At 40.0% G+C, this 21,803-nt stretch overlaps 1 protein-coding gene across 1 annotated transcript in view; it reads left to right on the top strand.

Moving 5' to 3' along the window:
- The window catches only part of EPG5 (ectopic P-granules 5 autophagy tethering factor), a gene marked incomplete at its 3' end in the record, with an annotated part of 60,253 nt that overhangs the window by 17,555 nt on the left and 20,895 nt on the right, over positions 1-21,803 (top strand). The window contains exons 12-28 of the mRNA XM_082013720.1: positions 3,335-3,489; positions 4,687-4,827; positions 5,042-5,206; positions 6,384-6,506; positions 8,066-8,325; positions 10,020-10,160; positions 10,901-11,045; positions 11,850-12,047; positions 12,589-12,699; positions 13,487-13,606; positions 14,968-15,134; positions 15,334-15,561; positions 17,491-17,614; positions 18,302-18,443; positions 19,534-19,705; positions 20,651-20,813; positions 21,411-21,553. Coding sequence (XP_081869846.1) covers positions 3,335-3,489; positions 4,687-4,827; positions 5,042-5,206; positions 6,384-6,506; positions 8,066-8,325; positions 10,020-10,160; positions 10,901-11,045; positions 11,850-12,047; positions 12,589-12,699; positions 13,487-13,606; positions 14,968-15,134; positions 15,334-15,561; positions 17,491-17,614; positions 18,302-18,443; positions 19,534-19,705; positions 20,651-20,813; positions 21,411-21,553 — 2,698 coding nt within the window. The remainder of the gene's footprint in view (positions 1-3,334; positions 3,490-4,686; positions 4,828-5,041; positions 5,207-6,383; positions 6,507-8,065; positions 8,326-10,019; positions 10,161-10,900; positions 11,046-11,849; positions 12,048-12,588; positions 12,700-13,486; positions 13,607-14,967; positions 15,135-15,333; positions 15,562-17,490; positions 17,615-18,301; positions 18,444-19,533; positions 19,706-20,650; positions 20,814-21,410; positions 21,554-21,803) is intronic.

Raw genomic sequence — 21,803 nt, forward strand, 5'->3', positions numbered from 1 at the left:
CAGTTTTACTTTTCAGCTAGCTGGTAGCCCAGCTAGCTGCCACCACATCAACCGAGTCTTTTGATGGAGGAGTAAAAGAAAATGGTGATCTTGAGAGGTTACTGAGCATATTGACTCTGTGCAAGTTCAGCTAATGTTTAAGGCAATTTATGCAGAACGGGGGAGGGATATCAAGACTGTAGCTGTGTATACTCTATGAAGTCTCATCTGTTTTGGCTGGCAAGTGCTAATCAGTAACAGTTACACTGTTTCAGCAGGACTGTGTTTTATTTATGTTTTTGCAAGAAATTTTTACTGCATCTCAAACAAAGACAATGTAATATGATATGGTGGGTTGCAGCTCTGACAGTAACAAACACTAAATTTTATTTTTGTTTTGTTCAAGGTTTGTTTTGCTTTTAGCTAACTTCTCTGTTTTAAAGTCCCTGATATGCTGATGCAGGATATTTTTATCCTCTTCATTCTTCTCGATGGTTTTGTCAGCACAGTACTATTTTTCACAAATGTCTAGACAGGGAATATCAACAGTTCTTTCAGTGAAATCCATCTAATCATCTGAAATGGCTTCTTTTGACTGACACAGACTAAAATAATGCTGACTTAATTTCCTGTAATTTATACCCTAGAAGACCATGGCATTAACATTCTCTTGGGAAAGAACCTTTTTTTATTGATTTCCTGTCCCAAATTAAGTTTGTGACATGTTAAGTGGTGAATCTACAGGTGGTAGCAAGCCTTGGTAATTGATGGAAGCTTTAGGCTTGAACGTATAGAGGTGGGAGCATAGTCACTTTTAAGGGATAGGTAGAAATAACACGATAAAATGGAGTGCAGTGATGGAGCTGCACTTACTAGGATGACCTCTGGACTATGAGAGCTACCAGATAAAAAATAAACCCCTGAGGAAATATGGGAAGTCTGGTTACCTCATGTATTCTTGAGTGGAATTGTGCTTGTCATTGACTATGTGTGTTCCACAGTAATGACCTAGTAGTTTCTTCTTGATGTTGGATACATGTGTGAGTACAAACATGTGTTCTCTGTAAGCCTTATAAATATAGGATTAACAGTTTTGTCTTTGCTTCCATTGCGGTTGGCAATAAGAACCTGCACAACAGCATTTCTGGTTACAGTTTCTTTACTGCCATTACCAAGATTTGAGGAGCCACTAATTTTTAGGGTCTTTCTGAACTTGAATTGTAGTGTCATCAAATGTGCAGAGGAGGAAGGGAATTGTCTCGAGTAGCAAGTGTGTGGTGAAGATGTCATTGCTCCACTGTGAGACAGTAGGATTTAGGTGGAGTCTGTCGTCTTCCCTTCTTCCTTGTCCCCATCCTTCAGTCTCAAGCTATGGCTTAGTGTGGGTTGGAGGTTGGCGTGGGGTCTGTGTGTGGAGCCCACAGGTGACCCCAGGTACAGTGAGGAGGAAAGTGCAGCTGAAGCAGGAAGCTGTGAGATTGCAGAGCTGTGACTTGCAGAAGAGAAGGTCTAGTGCACATCTGCTCAGCAGCTGGTACCAGCCCTCCTCCTCCCTTCTATTGTCTTTGTCTTTAACTTCCCAGATCCCGTTTTTCTCTTCTGTCCCCCTCCAAACCCCTTCTCTGTTGGTTAGCTCGTCTATGCCTAAAGAAACACAGACACACACATTGCACTGCTAATATGACAATTGCTGTCATAGAGTCATCCGTTACTTGCGTGTCCTACCCCTTCCCTATGCTGTGAGTCATTCTGCTCTGCCTTTATATATAGTAATGGCATGGTCCTTTTTTTTTCTTTTGGTCCTTCTGCATTACCGTAACCCCCCAAACACAACAACAACAACCACCACCAGTGCTCTGTAACTTCTTCTATAAAGGTAAAATAGATAAAAGGAAGCATTAGGAAAGGGAGATGAATGGATGAGACATCCTATGTATGTCTATTCTATCTATCAGGAGTGTAGTTTATCTTACTATATGGAAAAACTCTGCTTAAATTGCACAATCCTGTAGCACACTGTTCATGAGATGTTTGGGCTGTACAAAGTCTGACCTTCTCAGGTTGAAGTGCAGTTGCAAAATTCTTGAAAGTCCTTAAAATAGAATGTAACCTAAGTGGAAGTGTTTAATCACAAGCATGCTGAGCACATGCCTGTGTAGATTAAGTAGTCAAGTGCCACAATGAGTGCTTTTTCAGTATATTCAATTGCTATAAGATCACTGTAAACAGTGTTTACTGGCATGTTATGCTTCAGAGGAAGCAGGCCACTCTCCAAACCATTTTACAGCTGAAATGCAGCTTTCAATGCTTGTTTTGCTGCACAGACACTATTCGAAATTATTTGGAAGAAATAAAAATTATTTGGAAGTCCTGTACAGGTTTCTTTGTACCCTTGCCTTCCTGTTGTCGCCCACCCCGAGGAATTAAATGTTTATTTGCATTTGGCAACATCTCACTATTGGATTTAAAGAGAAAACATGCCTTGAATTCAAGTGAAAGCATCTCTTAACCTTACTGTCCTGTGGAACTTCACTTCTCTGTTTTCAGAGAGTGAAAAATACTCCAAACAAGGGAGATTGCAGAGCTGTGGCTTGCAGCAGAGAACGTGGGAAACAAGTTTTTTTCCCAACAAGTGCATTCAGTAATTTTTTTTTTCCTTGTATTGAGTTTGAGAATCTGAAACTGACCTTTCCTTGTAACTCTTGGACATAATCTAGGCCCAGGGCTAGACCCTTGAAGTATTTTTATTTGTAATCGACATAGAATGATCTCCGCAGTTTTAATTGCTGCTTGAGATCATGGTATGTGGGATTGGCAGAGTCTCAGTTTGATCAAAACCTCTCTGCTGTGCTTGGGTGGGCTTGGTTTTAATCTTCTCTTGACTGTGTGTTGATTAAAACTAGAATTGTTTCATATAATTTGGACTTAATCTGTGGAATTAATTGCTCCAATATGTAATGGAAGACAAAATTGTGATAACATTTTTAAAAAGCAAAAAGATTCAAGCAGTTCTTCCTGTGGATGATTGACATCGCATAGTTAAAATAATATTAAAAATTGAATTCCAGCTGTGCTTGAAGCATTTTTAGCTTTCATTATGAATTACTAGCATATTTACTGAATCATATGGGCTCACTGCATATTATGGTGTTTCTTGCATGTTATTTTAAAGCAGCTGGTACCAGTCACTTCTGAAGAGAGGATACTAATTTACAGGCTTCCAGTGATGATAACTGCTTTGTCACTGATTCTTTCTCTGGGATTGGACCGTGAATAAATGTGTAAATGTTGATGATGTGTGTCCTTTAACACTTCTTTTATCATGTTTCTCTCATGTGACTTTTTTTTTCCCTAGACCCGGAACACCTTGAAAATTTTGAAAAATATCTCAAATCAATGAACTGCTCGGAAGAAATTTGTCTGCTCACCACATTTGCTCAGATGGCACAAACCAAGCGGGCTGATGTTGATGAGGATTTTATCAAAATAATTGTTCTGGAGATATATGAGGCGAGTAACTTTCCTGGTCCATTCTGGAAAAGGATGAATGTCCTGTTTTTCTTTCTAACAGTGGAAGGTGTGAAACATTCATGGCTTCTGTAGTTTGTTCTGCCATGGAACTAAGAAAGTGCTACTTCTGAGGTTTATAATCTTGTACTGAATTAAAACAGGATGAAGTGCATCTTCTTCTGGGAGGAAGAATAGCTTTTCTGTGGACCAAGCCAGAATGAAACAAATGAACGAAAATATATTTCTTTTGCTTTATTTTTCTCATTCGGGTCTAACTTATAGCTCTGAAATTTCTTGTGTGGTGTTTTTCCTGTTGTAGTGTGTAGTTTTTTGGTTTGGTGGTGGTGGGGTTTTTTTGGTTTTTTTGTTTGTTTGGTTTTTTTTGTTTTGTTTTTTTTGGTTTTTTTTTTCGTTTTTTTGTTTCAGAGTGTGTGTGGTATTGTTCCTATGTTTAGTTTTAGACTTTGTTTTTGGCACTGTGACATCACAGAATCACAGAATCACTAGGTTGGAAAGGACCTTTAAGATCATCAAGTCTAACCATTAATCCAGCACCACCATGTCCCCTAAACCATGTCCTGAAGCGCCACATCCACACATTTTTTGAACACTTCCAGAGATGGCGACTCTACCACCTCCCTGGGCAGCCTGTTCCAATGCCTGACCACCCTCTCAGTGAAGAAATTTTTCCTAATATCCAATCTAAACCTCCCCTGGCGCAACTTGAGGCCGTTTCCTCTTGTCCTATCACTAGTTACTTGGGAGAAGAGACCAACACCCTCGTCACCACAACCCCCTTTCAGGTAGTTGCAGAGAGCGATAAGGTCTCCTCTCAGCCTCCTCTTCTCCAGACTAAACAACCCCAGTTCCCTCAGCCGCTCCTCATCAGACTTGTGCTCCAGACCCCTCACCAGCTTCGTTGCCCTTCTCTGGACACGCTCCAGCACCTCAACATCCTTCTTGTAGTGAGGGGCCCAAAACTGAACACAGTATTCAAGGTGCGGCCTCACCAGTGCAATATCATAATCATTTCCTTATCTTCTAGGGCAGTCAGTTTTGGTTTTAATATTGGCATTTATCAACTTCGTCCAGGATAAACCAAGAGCAATTTGGTTCTGTATTTTCCAGAAGATGTTTTATGGTGGTGACAGTGAATGCCAGCTGTAACCCATAACTTCTCTCTGCTCATCTTCTCAGGTGTCTTATGTTAGTCTTTCCACAAGAGAAACATTTTCAAAAGTTGGTCGAGAACTCTTGGGAGCAATTGCCAGCATCCATACACAGATTATTTCTGTACTGCTGGATCGAGTTAGAGAGACCATCGAGAAAATTGGGATGGTAAGTGCTAAGGTCTATCATTTAAAGCAGGCACCCAGTTAAAACAAGAGGCTGTCCCAGACTGTGTTACAAGATACGGTTTGGTATGAATGGATTGTTTTAAAGACTTGGCCCTGTTTTTTTGATCATATCACTCTTTGAGATAGAAGGGCGTAGTGCTGATTATTGTTGCATACTAAGTACTGATTAGCCTTTTTCTTTTCTGCCCTCAAAGGTTTCTTTATATCTATTCAAAGAACTGCCATTGTACCTGTGGAAGCCTTCTTCATCTGAGATAGCGCTGATTCGTGACTGGTTATTAAATTACAGTCTAACAACAGTGGAGAATAAACTAGCCTGCATTATCTTGGAAGGGCTAAACTGGGGATTTGGTGAGCATGTACGTATTAAAAACAGGAGGCCTGAACTTGGTCAGTTTTACAGAGTAAAAGTGTTAACTTAACCTGGGACTGTAACTGAATTTGAAAACAGTTAATTACACGCTATTTATTAACTTCACAATAATGTTGCAGCATTTTGCCTGAGGATTTGCTTGTGTTGCTTCCTTATAGTGCTGCAGCTGAGATTAAAAGAGATATTTGAGCAGGAGTTTCCCCTCTCTAAACAAGGGGAAACAGGTGACAGGACAATTTTTGTGAGTCACTACATTAAGATATCTGTGGCTGCAGAAATAGAGGAATCCTCCAAGAAGTGTGTATGAGACTGGTGTGACTGTAGTTTGCAGGCTGGTATCCAGATACGTTGTTGTAAGAATGCAAGAAAACTAATGATTGAAACTAGAGATTTCAAAGCCCTGAACTTTATTTAATGATAGGAAAATATTCCATAAAACAGGCTACTCTAGGAGCTCCATCAGTTCAGGATCCAATCAAGGGTGAATGCTTTTTCAGAGAGAAAGAGAAATAGATTGGGGGAAAAATCCTGTTGCCTGTGTTCAGTGATCCATTTTAGCATTATAATCTATGCTTTTGACCATACTGAACTCTTAGCTTTGCTATGCTAATACTTGTACATGAAAACTGCTTTACTTTTTTTCCCTATTTCTTGATGACACGTGAAGACAGAGGAATGGTAGGGAAAAATTAACTGTGAGGTCTTTGCTGTGCAACAATAGTGTCATGTCTGTACCCTTTGATATGGGGAAAATAGTTCTTTAATATGGCAGTTGGTAAGAGGGATTATCATGTTTCTTCGTATCAAAACATAGTATTTTTTTGGTTTTGTTTTGTATTTTAAAGGCAAGATTTCCAGTGTCTGTACCATGTAATTTAAAATGCCATCTATAGATCTTTGGTGTAATTGTTATAAATCCACCAAATAAACATGAGAAGTGATTATGGTCACTTTTTGCAGGAAATAATCTAGCTGTTGAGCTTTGTATTGCCCAATGTGAGCTCATTGTTCTTCAATGTTGCACTGAAATTTTTCTTGCTGGCCAAGGTTTTGCCTAGGTGTTAGAATACTTAATCTCTTTCTGGCTGTTCAAATTAAGATTTATTTCTCCGTAGTACAACTGAATGATGCAGTTGTATTGTGTCATACGATTCTGTTCTTAGCAGGATGCTCTTCATCTGGATCCAGCTGTCCATTCTGAAGTTGCATTGATGGTCCTGGAAGCATATCAGAAATATCTCTCCCAGAAACCATATGCTGGGCTGCTTTCTGAAAGCATAAAACAGGTATTCCTTCAGAATTACAGGGAGTAGCTTGTTGATAGTGACAGATAGGAAAAACTGCAGGCCAAGACTTTATTTTCTTTTTTCTTTTTAAAAGCTATGCTATCTTGATACTACTAGAACATTATAATATACCAACTCTCAGTATTTTTGCACCCACAGGCCTATTTGAAGATCCTGTTAGACTTACGTTGAACACTTAGATGAGAAATAGAAATTTTAAATCTGGCCCCCTTGTAGGTTTGCATTATTATGCAGTCTGTAGTGGGATAGTTGCAAACTTCTTGCAAAGCATCCTTTACTCATGTGGAGTTGGCCAGTACTTGCTTAATGAAAGGATACTCACTATTACTGGCAAACATAAGAGACATCCTTCCTGTGTCTCCAGCTCTTAGTCTTACCTTATTTAAAGACTCAAGATTTTAGGAACTTTTCAGTAATGATCAGTGCTGTTACCTGAACACCCTACAAACATTTATTACATTGATTTTTACAGCACACTGGTGACTGAGGGAAGGTATGGCTCCAAGTTACAGAAGGGGAATGGAAGGATAGAAAGATCAAGGTTAAAAATCCCTTTTTTGGATATTCAGTCCAAGATGCTTCTATTTATTTATTCAGAGCTTTTAGCAATGTGTTGTGCTTTTGCCTTCTCAGTATTTCTTGTACAGTGCTTTCTCCTCCTCTCCTCCCCTGTGCTTTTTTCCCCAGTCTTCCCACATTTGAAATGTTCCTTGTTGTCTCTGCTCTTTTCTGACTTGCTTCTCTGCACTACTTAATCATGGTTTGTTGTCTTGTGCCAGCTAGATGAGTTCTCTTTTTAAGCTTATTTCAGCCTTGGTTGCCACTTGTATTGGTGAATCTGTCCTGACGTCTATGAGCTGGTAACTGGAATTTGGGAGAAAAAAATGCTTAGGTTCTCGTACAGCCACTCAGAGCGGGTGAAACATCTGTGTTGACTCCCAGCTCTGCAATTTACACTGATCTGTCAGTGTACAATATTTTTTCCCAGGGATCTATAATTCCTTCTTATCTAGGCAAGGTCTTCATAATAATGGACACATGTACACAACACAGAGACTCTGCCTGTCCACATTACAGACCTCTTTCTAAGGAGAGGCTGCCAGGTTTTAGGCTCTTTATTTACACATGTTATTTTTGTATCTATATTTTTTTGTTTTCCTTTCACTAGCAGTCTTAAACATTACTGAAGGTTGTTTGTGAGGGTTTTTTTTAAGTAGTAAAAATAAAATTTAATCTGACACCAATACCTAGTTTGGAAAACTTCAGCCAGTATAGGTTGATCGCCTTTATCAAAAGGGATGGTGGTGGGGAGAGGGGTGGTGGAAATGAAGGCCATAGAAACAGAGACTTCAGATAAACTTAATTGGTGGTGCTACATGGTGTGTCTGAAAAATAACTACTGTTGCTCTGACCTGGTGTCACGGTGTTTTGATAGAAGAGGAAACTCATCCAAGCTGACCCAAGTCCTAGACTAGTGCCATGTGTGCTGTAGTGTGGCTGTGCTGCCTCTCATTCCTGTTGCTGCTGCTTTGTTCCAGGTCTCCTACTTAGCCAGCATTGTTCGTTATGGAGAAACACCAGAGACTTCCTTTAATCAGTGGGCATGGGGTTTGATTTTGAGGTTAAAGCTTCACAGAAATGACCGTGGCATGCAACATGGCTGGCCTGCGGTCCCTGTGTCTGACAGTGTGCTTGACATGACGGAGTCGGTCACGCTTCACCCCCTCCTGAAGGCTGTTAAAGCAGGCATCCCTATCGGCTGTTATCTGGCGCTGGCAATGACTGCTCTAGGTCACAGGTAAGTGTGCTTTTTCATGTTTGCCTTGGGTGCACGGCCCCAGTGAGTGAGCAGCCTACCTAATGATGAACTGAGGGCTATTAACCTCTTTATGCATGTTAAAGAATAAAGGACTTCTGATGCAAGGGGTTAAGCAGTCTTTCAGGGACTGTAGCTGCAAACAACGTGCCTTTTATTTTGCTAATACTATTTTTTGCCATCTGCATGTTAGGCTCAAAATAGTCATTAGAAATAGTATTGAAACTAAGGGGCTAGTGTGATTGCTATGGATAGGAATAACCTTCAACCACGCTTACTAAAAGGGTTGTTCTACAGGTAATTTTTTTTAGCAGGGCTGCAGCAGGGCAGTCAGAAAATAGTGAGGAGAAAAAAACCCATTTGTGCTGGTAATGATAAATAGAGAACTTCACAACCTTGATACTGAATCTCCTAGCCCTGACTGTGTTCAAACACAGTCTTTTCCAGTGCTTTCATCTGGTTTGTAGGTAAGGCTTTTGGACATACTCAACTAGTATATTTGATTAAGGTACAGAGCCTCGGATAGGTTTATCGATCTGTCAAGTCTGTTTTCCCTGAATCTGTGATCTCTTTTAATTATCTCTCGCTCTATTCAAAATTTTCACTAACTTGTCTTCTGCATGTAATACTGCTTTACTCTTTAAAGAAAAATTGTCTTGGCTTTCTTCTCCTCCTTCCCCAAGCCATTGGTTGATGCTAAGGTTATGCCATAGATACATACGTCCTTCTTCGAAGCACTGGAATAATTTGAGACTGATATGAAGGTATTGTGGTTTGAGAGTGGAAATTTTTACATGACTTCAAGCATTGAATGAAAACCAAGGAACCTCTGTATTTCTATGGTGCACCCCCCCAGCCCCCAACCACTCTGACCTTGTGAAGTACCACTTAACATCCTTCTTCTATCTAAACAACAACACTGATATTTATTACATGCAGAAGTTCAAGGCCAGTTATGTTAATGAGCAGAAGAATCAAAATGCTGTACTGTATGCTAGTGACTTAATATAATATTTCATTTTCATGACCTCAGAGTAGACATAGGATTAATGTTTCACATCTTTTCCAAATGTGCAACCCTTCTCAGTTAGCAAAACTTGATGCAGAGCAATGTACCAAGTAAGTTGCCACTAGTAAGAGGCTAGTAAGGATTCATCTCAGCTGACTGCAGCCATCTAAGTACATACTGTAAGGAAACCCTCTGAGCTCCATCTATAGGTAATAAAGAAAGATGTCCAGTGCATCATCCATCCTGAGGAGATGTCAAAGTGTCAAAGCTAGATAATATGAAATTCCCTCTGTAGGGTTTTCCTTTGCCTGGAGAGGGAGGCTAGTTGGCTAGGTTAAGCAAGAACACTGAGCTTTAAATTGATTGAAACTTGATGGGTGAAGACCCCCATCCCCAGTGATTTTTGGAAGACAGGACACAAACCCCCACAGAAGGGCAGGAAATACTTACCAAATCTGTCAGCAATTGAATGATTCCTACAGCTGAAGAAAAAACTCTCTGGATTTAGCTGTTTAGGATTTCAAAGATAAGTGTAAAGATACGTCCTTACATCTCCATTCACACACACACACAAAAATCAACACGCTGTCTCCCTTTCTATTGATAGTCAATGTGTTTTGCCTCGTTTATTTTGATTGGGTTTTTTTTGTTTTTTTTCTTTTGACAGTATTGAGAAGTTCTGTGCTGAAGGGATCCCTCTTTTGGGTGTACTCGTCCAGTCAAGATATCTGAGAACAGTAGTCCACGTGCTGGATAAAATTTTACCCTTGTTTTACTCTTGCCAGTATTATCTCCTGAAGAATGAACAGTAAGCATTATATGTTTCTAATACATTTATTAAGAAAGAACAATGGAAGTTAATCTTAACTGCTAAAATTTATCAGGCTTCATTCTGAGTTTTGCATCCAGAGAGAATGTGACGCAGATGATGGGGAAGTACGTCTGGTTTATTTGCCTAGTTACTTTTTGACATTGACTGTGGTTGAGGAAGTAGTTATAGAAGTGTCTCCTACTGACCTCATGTGTTCAGTCATCACTGATGTTGCTGCTGTGCCACAGAAGCGGTCTTCAGACGGCTGTGTTGACAAGTAGCTGTTGTGTTTAGAAGAGCAAGAAAGATAAGCAGGCAGTGCCATTTAACTGTGTTCTTACTGGTAAGTTGAGCAGCTAGGAGTGTATTCAAGTGCGGGACCTCAGCGGTTTGTCCTGGTAAATTGATTATGTAGTCTTTGGGGTGCTTTTGGCTTGGACTGCCTGGCAGTCTCCCAGACAATTCCCGGCCTAGATTTGGGTGCTGATGTGGATGAAGAACTGTATTCAGTCCTCATGAGCTGCCTGGAATTACAGTCTGCCGCGAACTGCTCATACTGTGCCTATGATATAGTTAAATTGGAGCAATTAAACCTGCAGCATGGTTGTGAATCAAAATTCTTGTGTATAGGTGTCACCAGTGCTGTTGAGCTGGTTTTAAATTTTCTAGAAGTAGCTTTTCTGTATATTATGCTTAGGAGAAATTTTAGAGTTAATCCAATTTGTTGACATCCCTAGGTTTTTATCTTATGTCCAACTGTTCCTTCATCTGGATAGTGGAGTCCCTCAAGGTGTGACCCAGCAGGTTACCCATAAAGTAACACAGCACTTGACAGGAGTGAGCTATGGAGAAAATGTTAAGCTGCTCAGTAGTATGATACAGGTAAGAAGATTATTCAAAAAAAAGAAAAGGGGGAGTTTTAAAAACAGATAGGCTTTTTTGCCTGAGTTAGTGCTTAAAGTTAGAAAGGATACTGAACTCTGGCAGTTATGCAGTGATGGGGCACAAATAGTTGGGTTTGGTTTCCTGAAATACTTCCACTTAGACTTGCCTAAATCTGACAATACATGTGATTCTGGACCTAACATGTGCCTTCCAGGCTCTTGGAAAACGCATTTTCTAATACCAGTTCAAAACTGCTTCAAAAGGGAATGTAATATGCAGGACTACTTTCTTGCTTGTGTTAGTTGAGGCATGCAGCAGCTATATTAATGTTTGAAAGCTTTGCTTTTGACCATTGGTTGATGACTATGCTATGAAAAAATATTCCTATGTTAGGAAACTAGTATTTTTTTCTAAGTGCAGAGAGGTCAAGAACGAAGGCCCACTAACATTAGAGATGGGTAAGGACTAAAGGGAAATGTACCTACCTTGGGAAGTCCTTTTGCAGGAACAGCAGGCTACACTTCAGAAATAGGTGCCAATTATACCTGCAGGTCCCAGGGGTCCCAGTTACGACTTGTGCTATCAGCAAAAACAGATGCCAAAGATGGTCACCTATGATCTCTCTTTCAGGGGTTGGAAATGGCAGAGCTGTTTTTACATAGGCATAGAGAGCATCGTTGTAAATTATTTATTTTAAGGATAGGCCCACAGCCGTATCCAGGTTTGATAGTTCTTCAGTAAATTCTTATCCTTTAGTTGAAGCTGCAATCTCTTGAATAATTTTACCCTTTAATTTGGCAGACTCACATTTTATTGAGTGACCAGCCAAATGGAGTGGGGCCGGCTTCAGTATTGGAGTTCTGGGTTCAGGTCCTCACCAGCCAGCAGCTGTGGCACAGGGACTGGGCAACCCTTGTCTTGCTGGATGACTTATGTAAAGCTGCTTTTCAGTACAGTCAAGAGGACTGTGTACAAAAGCTGCTTTACCAACAACACAAGGTAAATGGGTGTGATATAGTATAATGGTGTGGCTGTTGAGTAAATGGTCAGTTCATGAGTTGCTCGTTGTAGTTTTGATGTGAATGTATTTTCCTGAAATGTAGCAGGCACAGTCATGATGATGAGTGATAATGGGGTTATGTTATTTGATTTGTTTCTGAGTAGGTCAAGATTAGTGAAATATCTGAGATTTGAATAATAATAATAAGAATGAAAACCTATTTGGAACACAGGTCTCATTCATGAGTTCTGTATAGTATGTTAGTCTGTAGTCTTTGCATTTCAAACTTTTGCTAGTGTATTTAGAACAAAAATAGAGCATCCTCTCCCGAGAAAAGAGACACTGTCACTATAACAGAATCTTTTCAGCATAAAAGAAATAAGTACAAGCAGGCATTTCAGTGGTAACTGGTTGAGCTAAGGTTGGAAAGTAGCAACATGAGGCGGAAAGGATGAAGGCAGAGTGACATACCTGTAACTTGTAAATCATCTGTTAGGCGGCATATGAAAAAAACCCCAAATGTTTTCTGTTCCCATGCAGAATGCCTTGGGCTATCATTGTGACAAAGGTCTGCTGTCTTCACTTGTTAGCTGGATCGTGGCAGGCAATGTGACACCTTCTTTTGTTGAGGGCAATGCCAATTCCTCTCAGGTAAGTGGTGTGATGGTATTGTATAAACAACCCTGGGATAAGCAGTATACAGGTGTTGAGGGTTTTTTTTTTCCTGCTTTTGCAGATTTTTGAAGATTTTTTTTTTTCTCTTGTTTTCTCTTTCTTCCTATCCCTGTGTTTGTGAGCCTTGTTGTGATAAAATCCTAATTTAGCCTAAGAGAATGCTGTGGGTTTATTATGCTAAAGGGAATATGGACACTTTGCACAGGGAAAGTTTGTCTGATCTGTGTCCAAGAATTCATGTAATAGGATTTATTAGTAAAGATTTCTTTTGACCTTCAATTGTTCTCAGTGTATTTAATGAGAGAAAAAATGTAAAGCCTAACTCTTCTATTAGATCAGTCTTTTTCTGAGAAATATTTTGAATGCTGGTTGCTTTCTCTCTGCTTAAGCAAGTTCTACATTGGAGCAAAAAGAAAAAATCCTGCAGTACCCCAGCTGGAGATGTGTAGTGCAGGTGGAAAGAGGAGATCTTATTCTACAGAGTTTAAGTAGGTTGTTTCCTCCAGAACTCTCAGGATAATTCTGTCAATTGTCCCTGTTTCCCCTGCCTCTATCCTAGGATTGTACAAAATAGAGAGCCGATGTTTGAATGTAGATAAGGAGGAAACTGGTTCTTAGTGTTCTTGTTGAGGTATGATACTGCTTTTGCAACTTTGTAATGAGAATCTGGCAAAGACATATTCCTCTTAAAAAAAACAGCAAGCTTCCTGATCCTACCCCTGCCTTTTTGTTATCAGTGCTTCTGTTACTACTGTTTTTACAGGTCTGGTATTCGTGGATGGTGTTAAATATGGAGTCAATATTTGAAGAAGATTCACAGCTTCGCAGAGTTGTGGAGGGGGAGTTGGTTATTAATGCTTTAACTCCTGATCAAGCTTTGAAGGTGAGAGAACTATTCATCTGCTTTTATTAGACACAACGACTTGAGAAAATTGTTCTCTTGTATTTCTTAGTTTTTATCTTATGTGCTTTTTCTTGCCAGGATAAAAGCATAACTAATGCTTCATCTGGCTTTCCAGGAGAAAATATACCTCAGGGAGGTTTTCTTTTACATTTTGAGTTGAACATTTAAAAATTACCATGCAAATACCTGGTTTTTAATATATCATTATTTATGGAAAACTTCAGTCACTAATTAGTACTCTTGTATAATTTTGTGGGTCATCTCAATGCCTCATGATCTTCAGTGGATTTATTCTATACCACTGAGATGGGGACTGCAGACACTCTTATATTACAGGTGGGAAAATGTGTCTATATTTCAAAGAGCATTTCTCAGATGATTTGAATTTTGCAAAAGTCTGAGCTTTATGTTACTCTACAGTCCATGGGAGCTTCGTGTGTGACTTTTTAATGATTTAGTGGGTCTGTGGGGTAGTGTTCCGTGATGCTAATACGGAGTGCTACTGCTCATATGTTGCATTGCCTTTGTTCTGCTTTTTGTAAAAAAAAGAAAAAAAAAAAATTTTTTTCCTTCTGTATTCTTTCTTCACATTAGTTTTACTTTACATTTTAGATTTTCAGTAGGGCTGTATGGCATGTAGTCTGGAAAAAGCTAAAAGTGGTAGCATGCTGTAGCATTCTGCATCCTCATGTGGCTTAAGACTTAGTTTTACTGGTTGGAACGTACTGCATGCTTCACTGCTACTGCTTTGTTCTCTAACAGCACTGGTCTTATGAAACCTTAAACCACCTCCATGGTGAAAAACTGCAGCACAAGAAGTTCCCCCTCAAGATGAGGAAAAACTTCTTCACTGTGAGGGTGACAGAGCACTGGAACAGGCTGCCCAGAGAGGTTGTGGAGTCTCCTTCTCTGGAGACCTTCAAAACCCAACTGGACGCATTCCTGTGCAACCTGCCCTAGGTGGTCCTGCCTTGGCAGGGAGGTCGGACCAGATGATCTTCAGAGGTCCCTTCCAACCCCTACCATTCCGTGAAAAACAGTAATTCCCTGTAATTGACACCAGTGGCTCAGTTGGCCTTGCATCACGCTAGCCCCTCCCTTCATGCTACCTTCTTTTTAACCATCAGAGGTGTAGCACTGCTCTCTAACAGTTGTCCAACACAACTGTGAGCTGGGCAGCTCTTCCTCTAAGACCTGTAAGAGGTGTGTGAACGTTTCCAAAGGTTTCTCCTTTGTAATTGCTGAGTTTTCACACTGTGCTAATCTGTTGGATTAAGCTATGACAACCTGTTACAGGGAAGAGCAGTAGAATACTTGTCTGAAAATTGTTCTTTTTGCAGAAAGCACAGACCCAGCTGAAGCTGCCCATTGTACCTTCCCTTCAGAGGCTCATGATTTACCGCTGGGCTCACCAGGCCCTTGCTACCCCTGCTGATCACCCTCTCATGCCACTAATCTGGCAGAAATTCTTCCTCCTTTACCTTCACCGACCAGGACCACAATATGGGTGAGTCTGATCATAAGGGCTCTAACAGATTATCAAGCACTAATAAATTTGCACTGCAAGTGAGGTTAAGTGCCTCACACTAAGACTGCACCTGAAAGCAGTGGGTACCAGCAACTTCTCTAAAGAGTCAATTTTTTTGCAGAGGTGCTGATTTGACACTTGCAACAAGACTTTGTGATGCTTTTTTGTTCATTTTTAGATTACCCGTAGATGGCTGTATTGGAAGACGTTTTTTCCAGAGTGCAGCTCATGTTAACTTACTAAATGAAATGAAGCAGCGCTTAATAGAGGTAGCAGACTTCCACCATGCTGCCAGTAAAGCACTAAGAGTGGTGAGTCCTGCAGAGGGCAGTGACAGATCACCAGAGAAGGCAAGCTGCTCATCAGACTACCTGACTTCACCAGAACTGCATAAGGAACTTGTCAGGTAAAAAAAGACTGCCCAGGTCAATCTTACTCAATGCAATCCCCTGAGCTACTGCTAGAGCACAGTCTTAGCTGTGGGAGGTGTGAAGGGATGTGACCGTTGGCTGACCTAGATGTACCGCAGGCGCTTGTTATATGCTTAGTTGTGGTCAAATCTGTCCCTCTGTTGATAAAACTTGTTTTGCTTGAGGGGCAGCTGATTTTACTACTAAAAATAAAACATTCTTGATAGAGTTGTTGCTCCCCTTAGGGAAGAGCTTTGCTTTTTAATTAATGGTATCCTCGTGCTGGTAAAATATTTGTACTTTAGACATATCTGCTACCGATATGTACATTGGTAGCTATAAATGCAAAACACTACTTTGTGTGTATACATCTGTTTGTCGCAGACCAGGGCCTAAATTTATGTCTGCGGAGGATTACTTGGTTAGGGAAATTACTGGGGACTTCAATACATGACTCAGTGCAGTTTACACAGCATGCTGAAGTTGAGCGTGACAAGTGTGTTCTGTGCCAGCTGGCAAGTGAAATGTCTGCTTAACCAAAACCTTAGCACAAGACTATCTCCTTGTGTTGGAGTAGGCTAAGGAGATGGGCATGGCCACTCACTGCAAGTCAGCTGGTGAATGCTCACTTTTGTAAGGGGTGGTAACTTCTAAGAGCTCCTAATGGGTGGTAACTTCTAAAAGCTCCTAATGGGTGGTAACTTCTAAGAGCTCCTTATCTCATGCACACTGAGACTGTAGCTATGCTGTTCAGAAGTCCATGGTTCTGTTCCATGGAGACTTGTGCTCTGAGAAGTTTACCTTAAGAAATATTTGCAGCATTACAGTATCTGAATATTCCCAGAAACTAGTTGAAAGGGTTATTTGGAAAGAGTCCCTTGTTCTGGGGGTTTGGGCATATGGGATCATATGGGATCTGAGCTTCTTTTAAGTGCTTTCCCCCTGACCCTAGAAATCAGTAGGTACTGTACAAGCAAACAAGGGAGATCATAAATCCTGCTTGGTCATTTGTGAAAAATAATCCAGAGGTGTTCACTGTGTGTAACTTGATTAATATTTTCAGTCTTTCATTTCAAAGGAGTTCCCCACTCCAGCATAACCAGACGGCTCTACAGACAAGTAAATCTTATGCTCAGGAAGTTTAAGACCCCCTAGACAAGAGGGAAAACATTGGTAGAGTTCATCAGAGCTGACTCTTGGAACTAGACTACTTCCATTTTTTCACCAGTTACACTAATACAGAAAACAGGAGTTTGCTCGTGATATTTAATACCACAGTGCAAAGATTTAATGGTATTCTAGTTGTTCCTGTAATTTAATCAGGGAAGCTTGGATGATATGATCATAAAAAGGGTACCCCTCAGAGCGATGCCAGTCGAAGAAAGAAGTGTATTTATGTTAAAGTACAGTGGTAGCAGAGGAGGAAATGGGAATAAACTAGCTGTGAATTTGAGTCTGACAAGAAATTAAAAGATGTAACTCAGTTGTGAGCTTTTAGAGCAGGCACTCTAGAGAAGTGATGGGGTGAGAAGCCAGACTTGCTCAGAAATAATCTTTTTTCCTTCATCGGTCTTTTGAATGGGGTTGTCAATATGATTCTCTGACATAAGAGACACTTCCAGTCCTGGGTCATGTTTGCTAATTTGCATCAATATTTTCCTTATCAAAATCTGGTCTGTTGCTCTTGGTTATTGCCCTTCATACTTTTCCAAATAACATCTTTCTACTGCTGGTCTTTGAACTGACACTTAGTAAGCTAGTTGCAACGCATCTGAAACCTCTACATTTTGAGCCGTGTTAACTTGCAGCATGATTTGTTGCCTTAGCTCTACACCCCAGAATGAGACTGCTGTGTAATACATGCTATGCATACGATTAAAGTTCATATTGATTTATTTTATTCCTTTTTTTGTTTTTCTTCTCAGGCTTTGTAATGTTTTTGTTTTGTGGTTGGAAGAAGAGAGTTTCCAGAAAGGAGACACATACATTCCTTCTTTACCGAAGCAGTATGATGCACATAGACTTGCTAAAGTCATGCAGAATCAACAGGTGAAGTCGCAATGATATTGGCAATCTGGGATCCAAAATTCACTTCACTTGTTAAAGTGGGCCTTCTAAATTAGTGAGAGACTTGGTGTCACTGGTCTCTAGTACACCTGTGGCACGTATGATACCTTCACAGCTCTAACTTTTTTCCTAAAAATCCTGTGCTATCCCAAACTGCCGCCTTTTATATTTGAGCGAGGACTCATGAGTAGGTTTCTTCCTTAATAAGAACACAGAGATTTTGGAAGGGCATTTCTTCCTGCCTGCTTTGTTTTTATTTCTCTAGGATAAGTGACTACTAGAAATGCAGCCTGCCTTAGCTTAGGTTAGTTAATTGTGCCATGATGGTTTAGACTATTTTGGTTTACTCTGTGTTCCTTTTTTAGGAACTGAGTTTTAATAATCTGTACCCTTTCACTCTAATTTGTTAGAAATTATAGCATGTGTATTTGTCAGATTTCTTCTCCAGGTGTGACGAATGGTTTTCAAGTGGCTTATCTGTTTACGTGATAAAAATGCTGCAGCTTTTTTCTTCAGTATAGATTTTTTCCCTAGTAGTATTTTCCTATGACTGAAAAACTGCAAGGTCTAGTTTTATGTACTTATTTTAGTTCCCCAGCTACTGGGGTGGATGCAAGCATACGGTACTGATCAAAGTGGGAATGATAATTTAATTCTTTTGTGCTTTAGGATTTGTGGATGGAATATGTCAATGTTGAACTTATACACCATGAGTTTCAGGAAGCTCTAAATCTTTGGCTGCAGGTTCAGCTTGAATCACATACACCCTGTGTTTCTGCAGGGCAAACAGATTTCACCAACCCTTTATCAGGTAAGAGATAAGAATATTTTTAATAAAACCAGGCCAGAAAGAATTCTTAGGAGGTTGAAGCCCTGGTTTCTTTCGGAACATAATGATGCTTGTGAATAAAGATGTTAACAGAGTATGGTTTTTATGGGTACAGTATTTTGCATGAAGTTTTCATGCTGTTCTCACTAAGGTGCCCGTGTGAGAGGCTAACATTGATATTTTTGGTTTGAAGTTTGCCACATCACAGAACAGCAGGTCATGTTGTACCTCGAGCTTCGGGGTGAACTTGCCAAAGATTCCTCTGCACAGAGCATGCTTCAGACAGGCTGAATTTTCCTGAAGTTTAGATAGAGACAGCTGTAAGCAAAGGCAAAAACCACTGTAACTGAAAACAGAAAGATTGTCGCTTGGGACTTTTTTTTGTTGTGCATTTTTATTTGTTTATTTTTTTTGTTGTTCCCAATGTCTTTCCGTGCTGTTTCCCTGGAATTTTGGCACGGTGAAAGGGTTGTTCTAGCACACAAGGGGATAATAGTCATGGTAGGTACATTAAGGATATGGTGAGATTGGATTGGGGGGGGGGTGATTAACAAAGGGATGCGAGGGAATAGAAGGAAACTGGAATAGTTTCATAGGTGAACTGTCGGTGTTTGGGCAAAGGAACTGAGTGGGAAATAGCAGGAGGAGAGAGCTGTGCTTTGGGGAGGAATGGGAGCTGACAAGACTAGAGATGGGGATGAATTGTAGGGAGAAGATGAATTTGGCTTAGCAGACTGGGTCTGGGAGCTTCTGTCCAATGAAGAGAATAAATGGGGTGATAAGAGGAAAATTGGAAGGGTAGAAGGTAGGGAGTGGCTGGGGGAAACAAGGAAAGCAGTGGTGTCTTGGATCTTAATGTTGTGAGATGGAGCTGATCATGAAAACTAGCTGTGTGAAATAAACTTTGTCAACAAAAATAGGAAGACTATTTTTAAAAAGGGAGAAAACATGAGAAATATTTGTCTGCTGCTAAAAATGTTTCATGCAGAAAAATTCTGAATTAAATAATGTTTTTGTTCAATTTCCTCTAAATTTCTTATTGACAAAACTTCCTTCTGCTTTCTTTTTTTAGCCAAAGAGAGGATAATGAATAATTTGAAGAAGTTTGATACTCCTAAGCCCCTTCTTCCGCTCCAGACGATGAGAGCTCCTGTGCCAGTTATTTCCTCTGCCAGTCTAGTAAGTCAGAAAGAAGCAGTTCAACTCATGCGCACGGACCTTGCCATCTTGCAGCAACATGCCAAGTAAGCCATAGCTGTGTTCTTTCTGCCTCACTAGCGTGTCTAGCGGTGTCTTCAGGTGCCCTTTACAGCAGCCTCATTTGTGTTGTCACAAGACTGTCGGTAGTTGATTTCTGCTTCTTGTCCCAGTTGTTTTGTTTTTTTTTTCTTGGCTGTCATATTATTCCACTCCTTTAACTGAGATAAGACTACACAAGTCTTATCTAATGACTGAGATTACATCAACTGACATCTAACTTCTACAGTTTTTCTCATTTGTCATACTTCTTAAAATAAAGCCTCCCTTTAGCCTAGATTTGTTGACCATAAGTTAACCCTTTTGCATGAATGTAGTAGCTGCAATGTGAAGCACTGGAACCCCCAAGAGAGAAATCTGATTTCTGGGACTGTTAGCGTTGACTGAAAGAGACTTTCTGGTTTTAATTTTCCTACTAAGAGAATCCAGCTGAATTATTTTCAAACATAGCTGATGAATCTATAGCTGTTGTCACCCAATGTAGTAATTTAATACCAGTATTAAAAATCAAAACAAAACTCGCTGAGCCCAAGAGAGGATGTGTCTAAACAATTCCAGCAGCAATTTTAGGTGGGCATTTTTTTGTTGGCTGAATCATCCCACAGTCCAGCTTTTTGTCTAGTGGAAAATTGCATTTCCTACAGAAAGTGATCTATTTAATATCCTTCCAGGTTATCATGTAGAATAATTAAAAAGAACTCATGCAGTCTTGACTAGTTTTGTTCTTATGAAACTATTTTTGTATTACTTTGAAGTGCTATTACTTTGAAGTTTTAACTCAGTTTCATTTAATAACCTTTTATATTTTCTAGGAAAGTGTCATGAGTCTTTGTACAGCACATTAAATTGAAGTCTCATCTCTTACTTATAAATTCTTAGTATTACTGTTTCCACTAAAGATTTTCTTAACTTTATTAATAAATGCTTTTCAGAACTGCAGCTCTCTGGGAATCTCAGCACGTTGCTCTTAATAGTGAAATATTGGACACCGTACCTAAGCTGTATGTCAATCGGGAAGAGCAGATCACCCTTCATTTGGAGTGCCGGGGAACTTCAAATAAAGGCTGTCAGGGAGCAGCTCTTCTAACCATTCAGGTTAGAGACATGGCATCATCTCTTCTGTCTTGGGGCTGTCAGACATGGGTAATGAAAGTGAAATGACTGAATGGTTACAAGACTGGATTTGTTTGCTCAACTGCTACCATACACACATAATAGTTACCTGAAATACCTAATGTGTAATGCTCAAAAGGAGATGCAGATCAACAGCTGAAGAATAAATTGTTGCATAAAGTTTGTTTTGCTCATAGCATCCATTCTAAACTGCTTCCCGATGTGTGAATGTGGGAATATGCTCACTGATAGGAATAGAAGCATGAAAATGTTTATAGAAATACTCCCATGTTGCTTGGTATATGAATTTCTTGATCCCCTCTAAGTTTCAGTCCCCGTGGATTAAAAGTCTTACATAAGACATGAATTACATTAGTGTGTGATTAAATAGGAACATGACCAAGGGTGTATGCTTGGGCACGATGTATTAGATCTGATCAAAACTCTCAGGGGAAAACCATCTGTGTTCAGAGTTCTCTTACTGGGCTCTGCTTCATCTTTTTACAAATAGGTGCAACATCAAAGAGTTTCAGCAAAAAATATTATTCTGAAATGAATATGTGTCTCTTTGTCATTTAGTTTGAAGGGAAACATAAAAATGAAGCAGTGAGCCAGCAGCTTCATGCTTTGCGTAAAGAAGTGAGACAACTGCAGGCAGAAGCTACGAAGCCACCTTCTCTCTGTGTTGTGGAAGCAGCAGTACATGTGGAAAATTTTATAACGTAGGTTGTTCAGACACTGTTTTAGGGAGCGATGTTTTATATTTCTTTTTCTATATATTAGAGTTAAGATGTGGACCCTGTTTGTGTGTTTTGCGTAATGGTTATCAACTTGGGTCAACAACAGAGCTGGAATCCTGACACCTGTATGTTTGTGACACAGACCTCTAAAGGTATAACTCTGTGTATTATCAGAAGAGGCTAAATGCTGGTCACTAAGCCTCCACAGGGCACACAGTATTGCTTTCTACTT

This window comes from Phaethon aethereus, assembly GCF_964289735.1.
Source record: "Phaethon aethereus genome assembly, chromosome: Z".
Classification (NCBI taxonomy): domain Eukaryota; kingdom Metazoa; phylum Chordata; class Aves; order Phaethontiformes; family Phaethontidae; genus Phaethon; species Phaethon aethereus.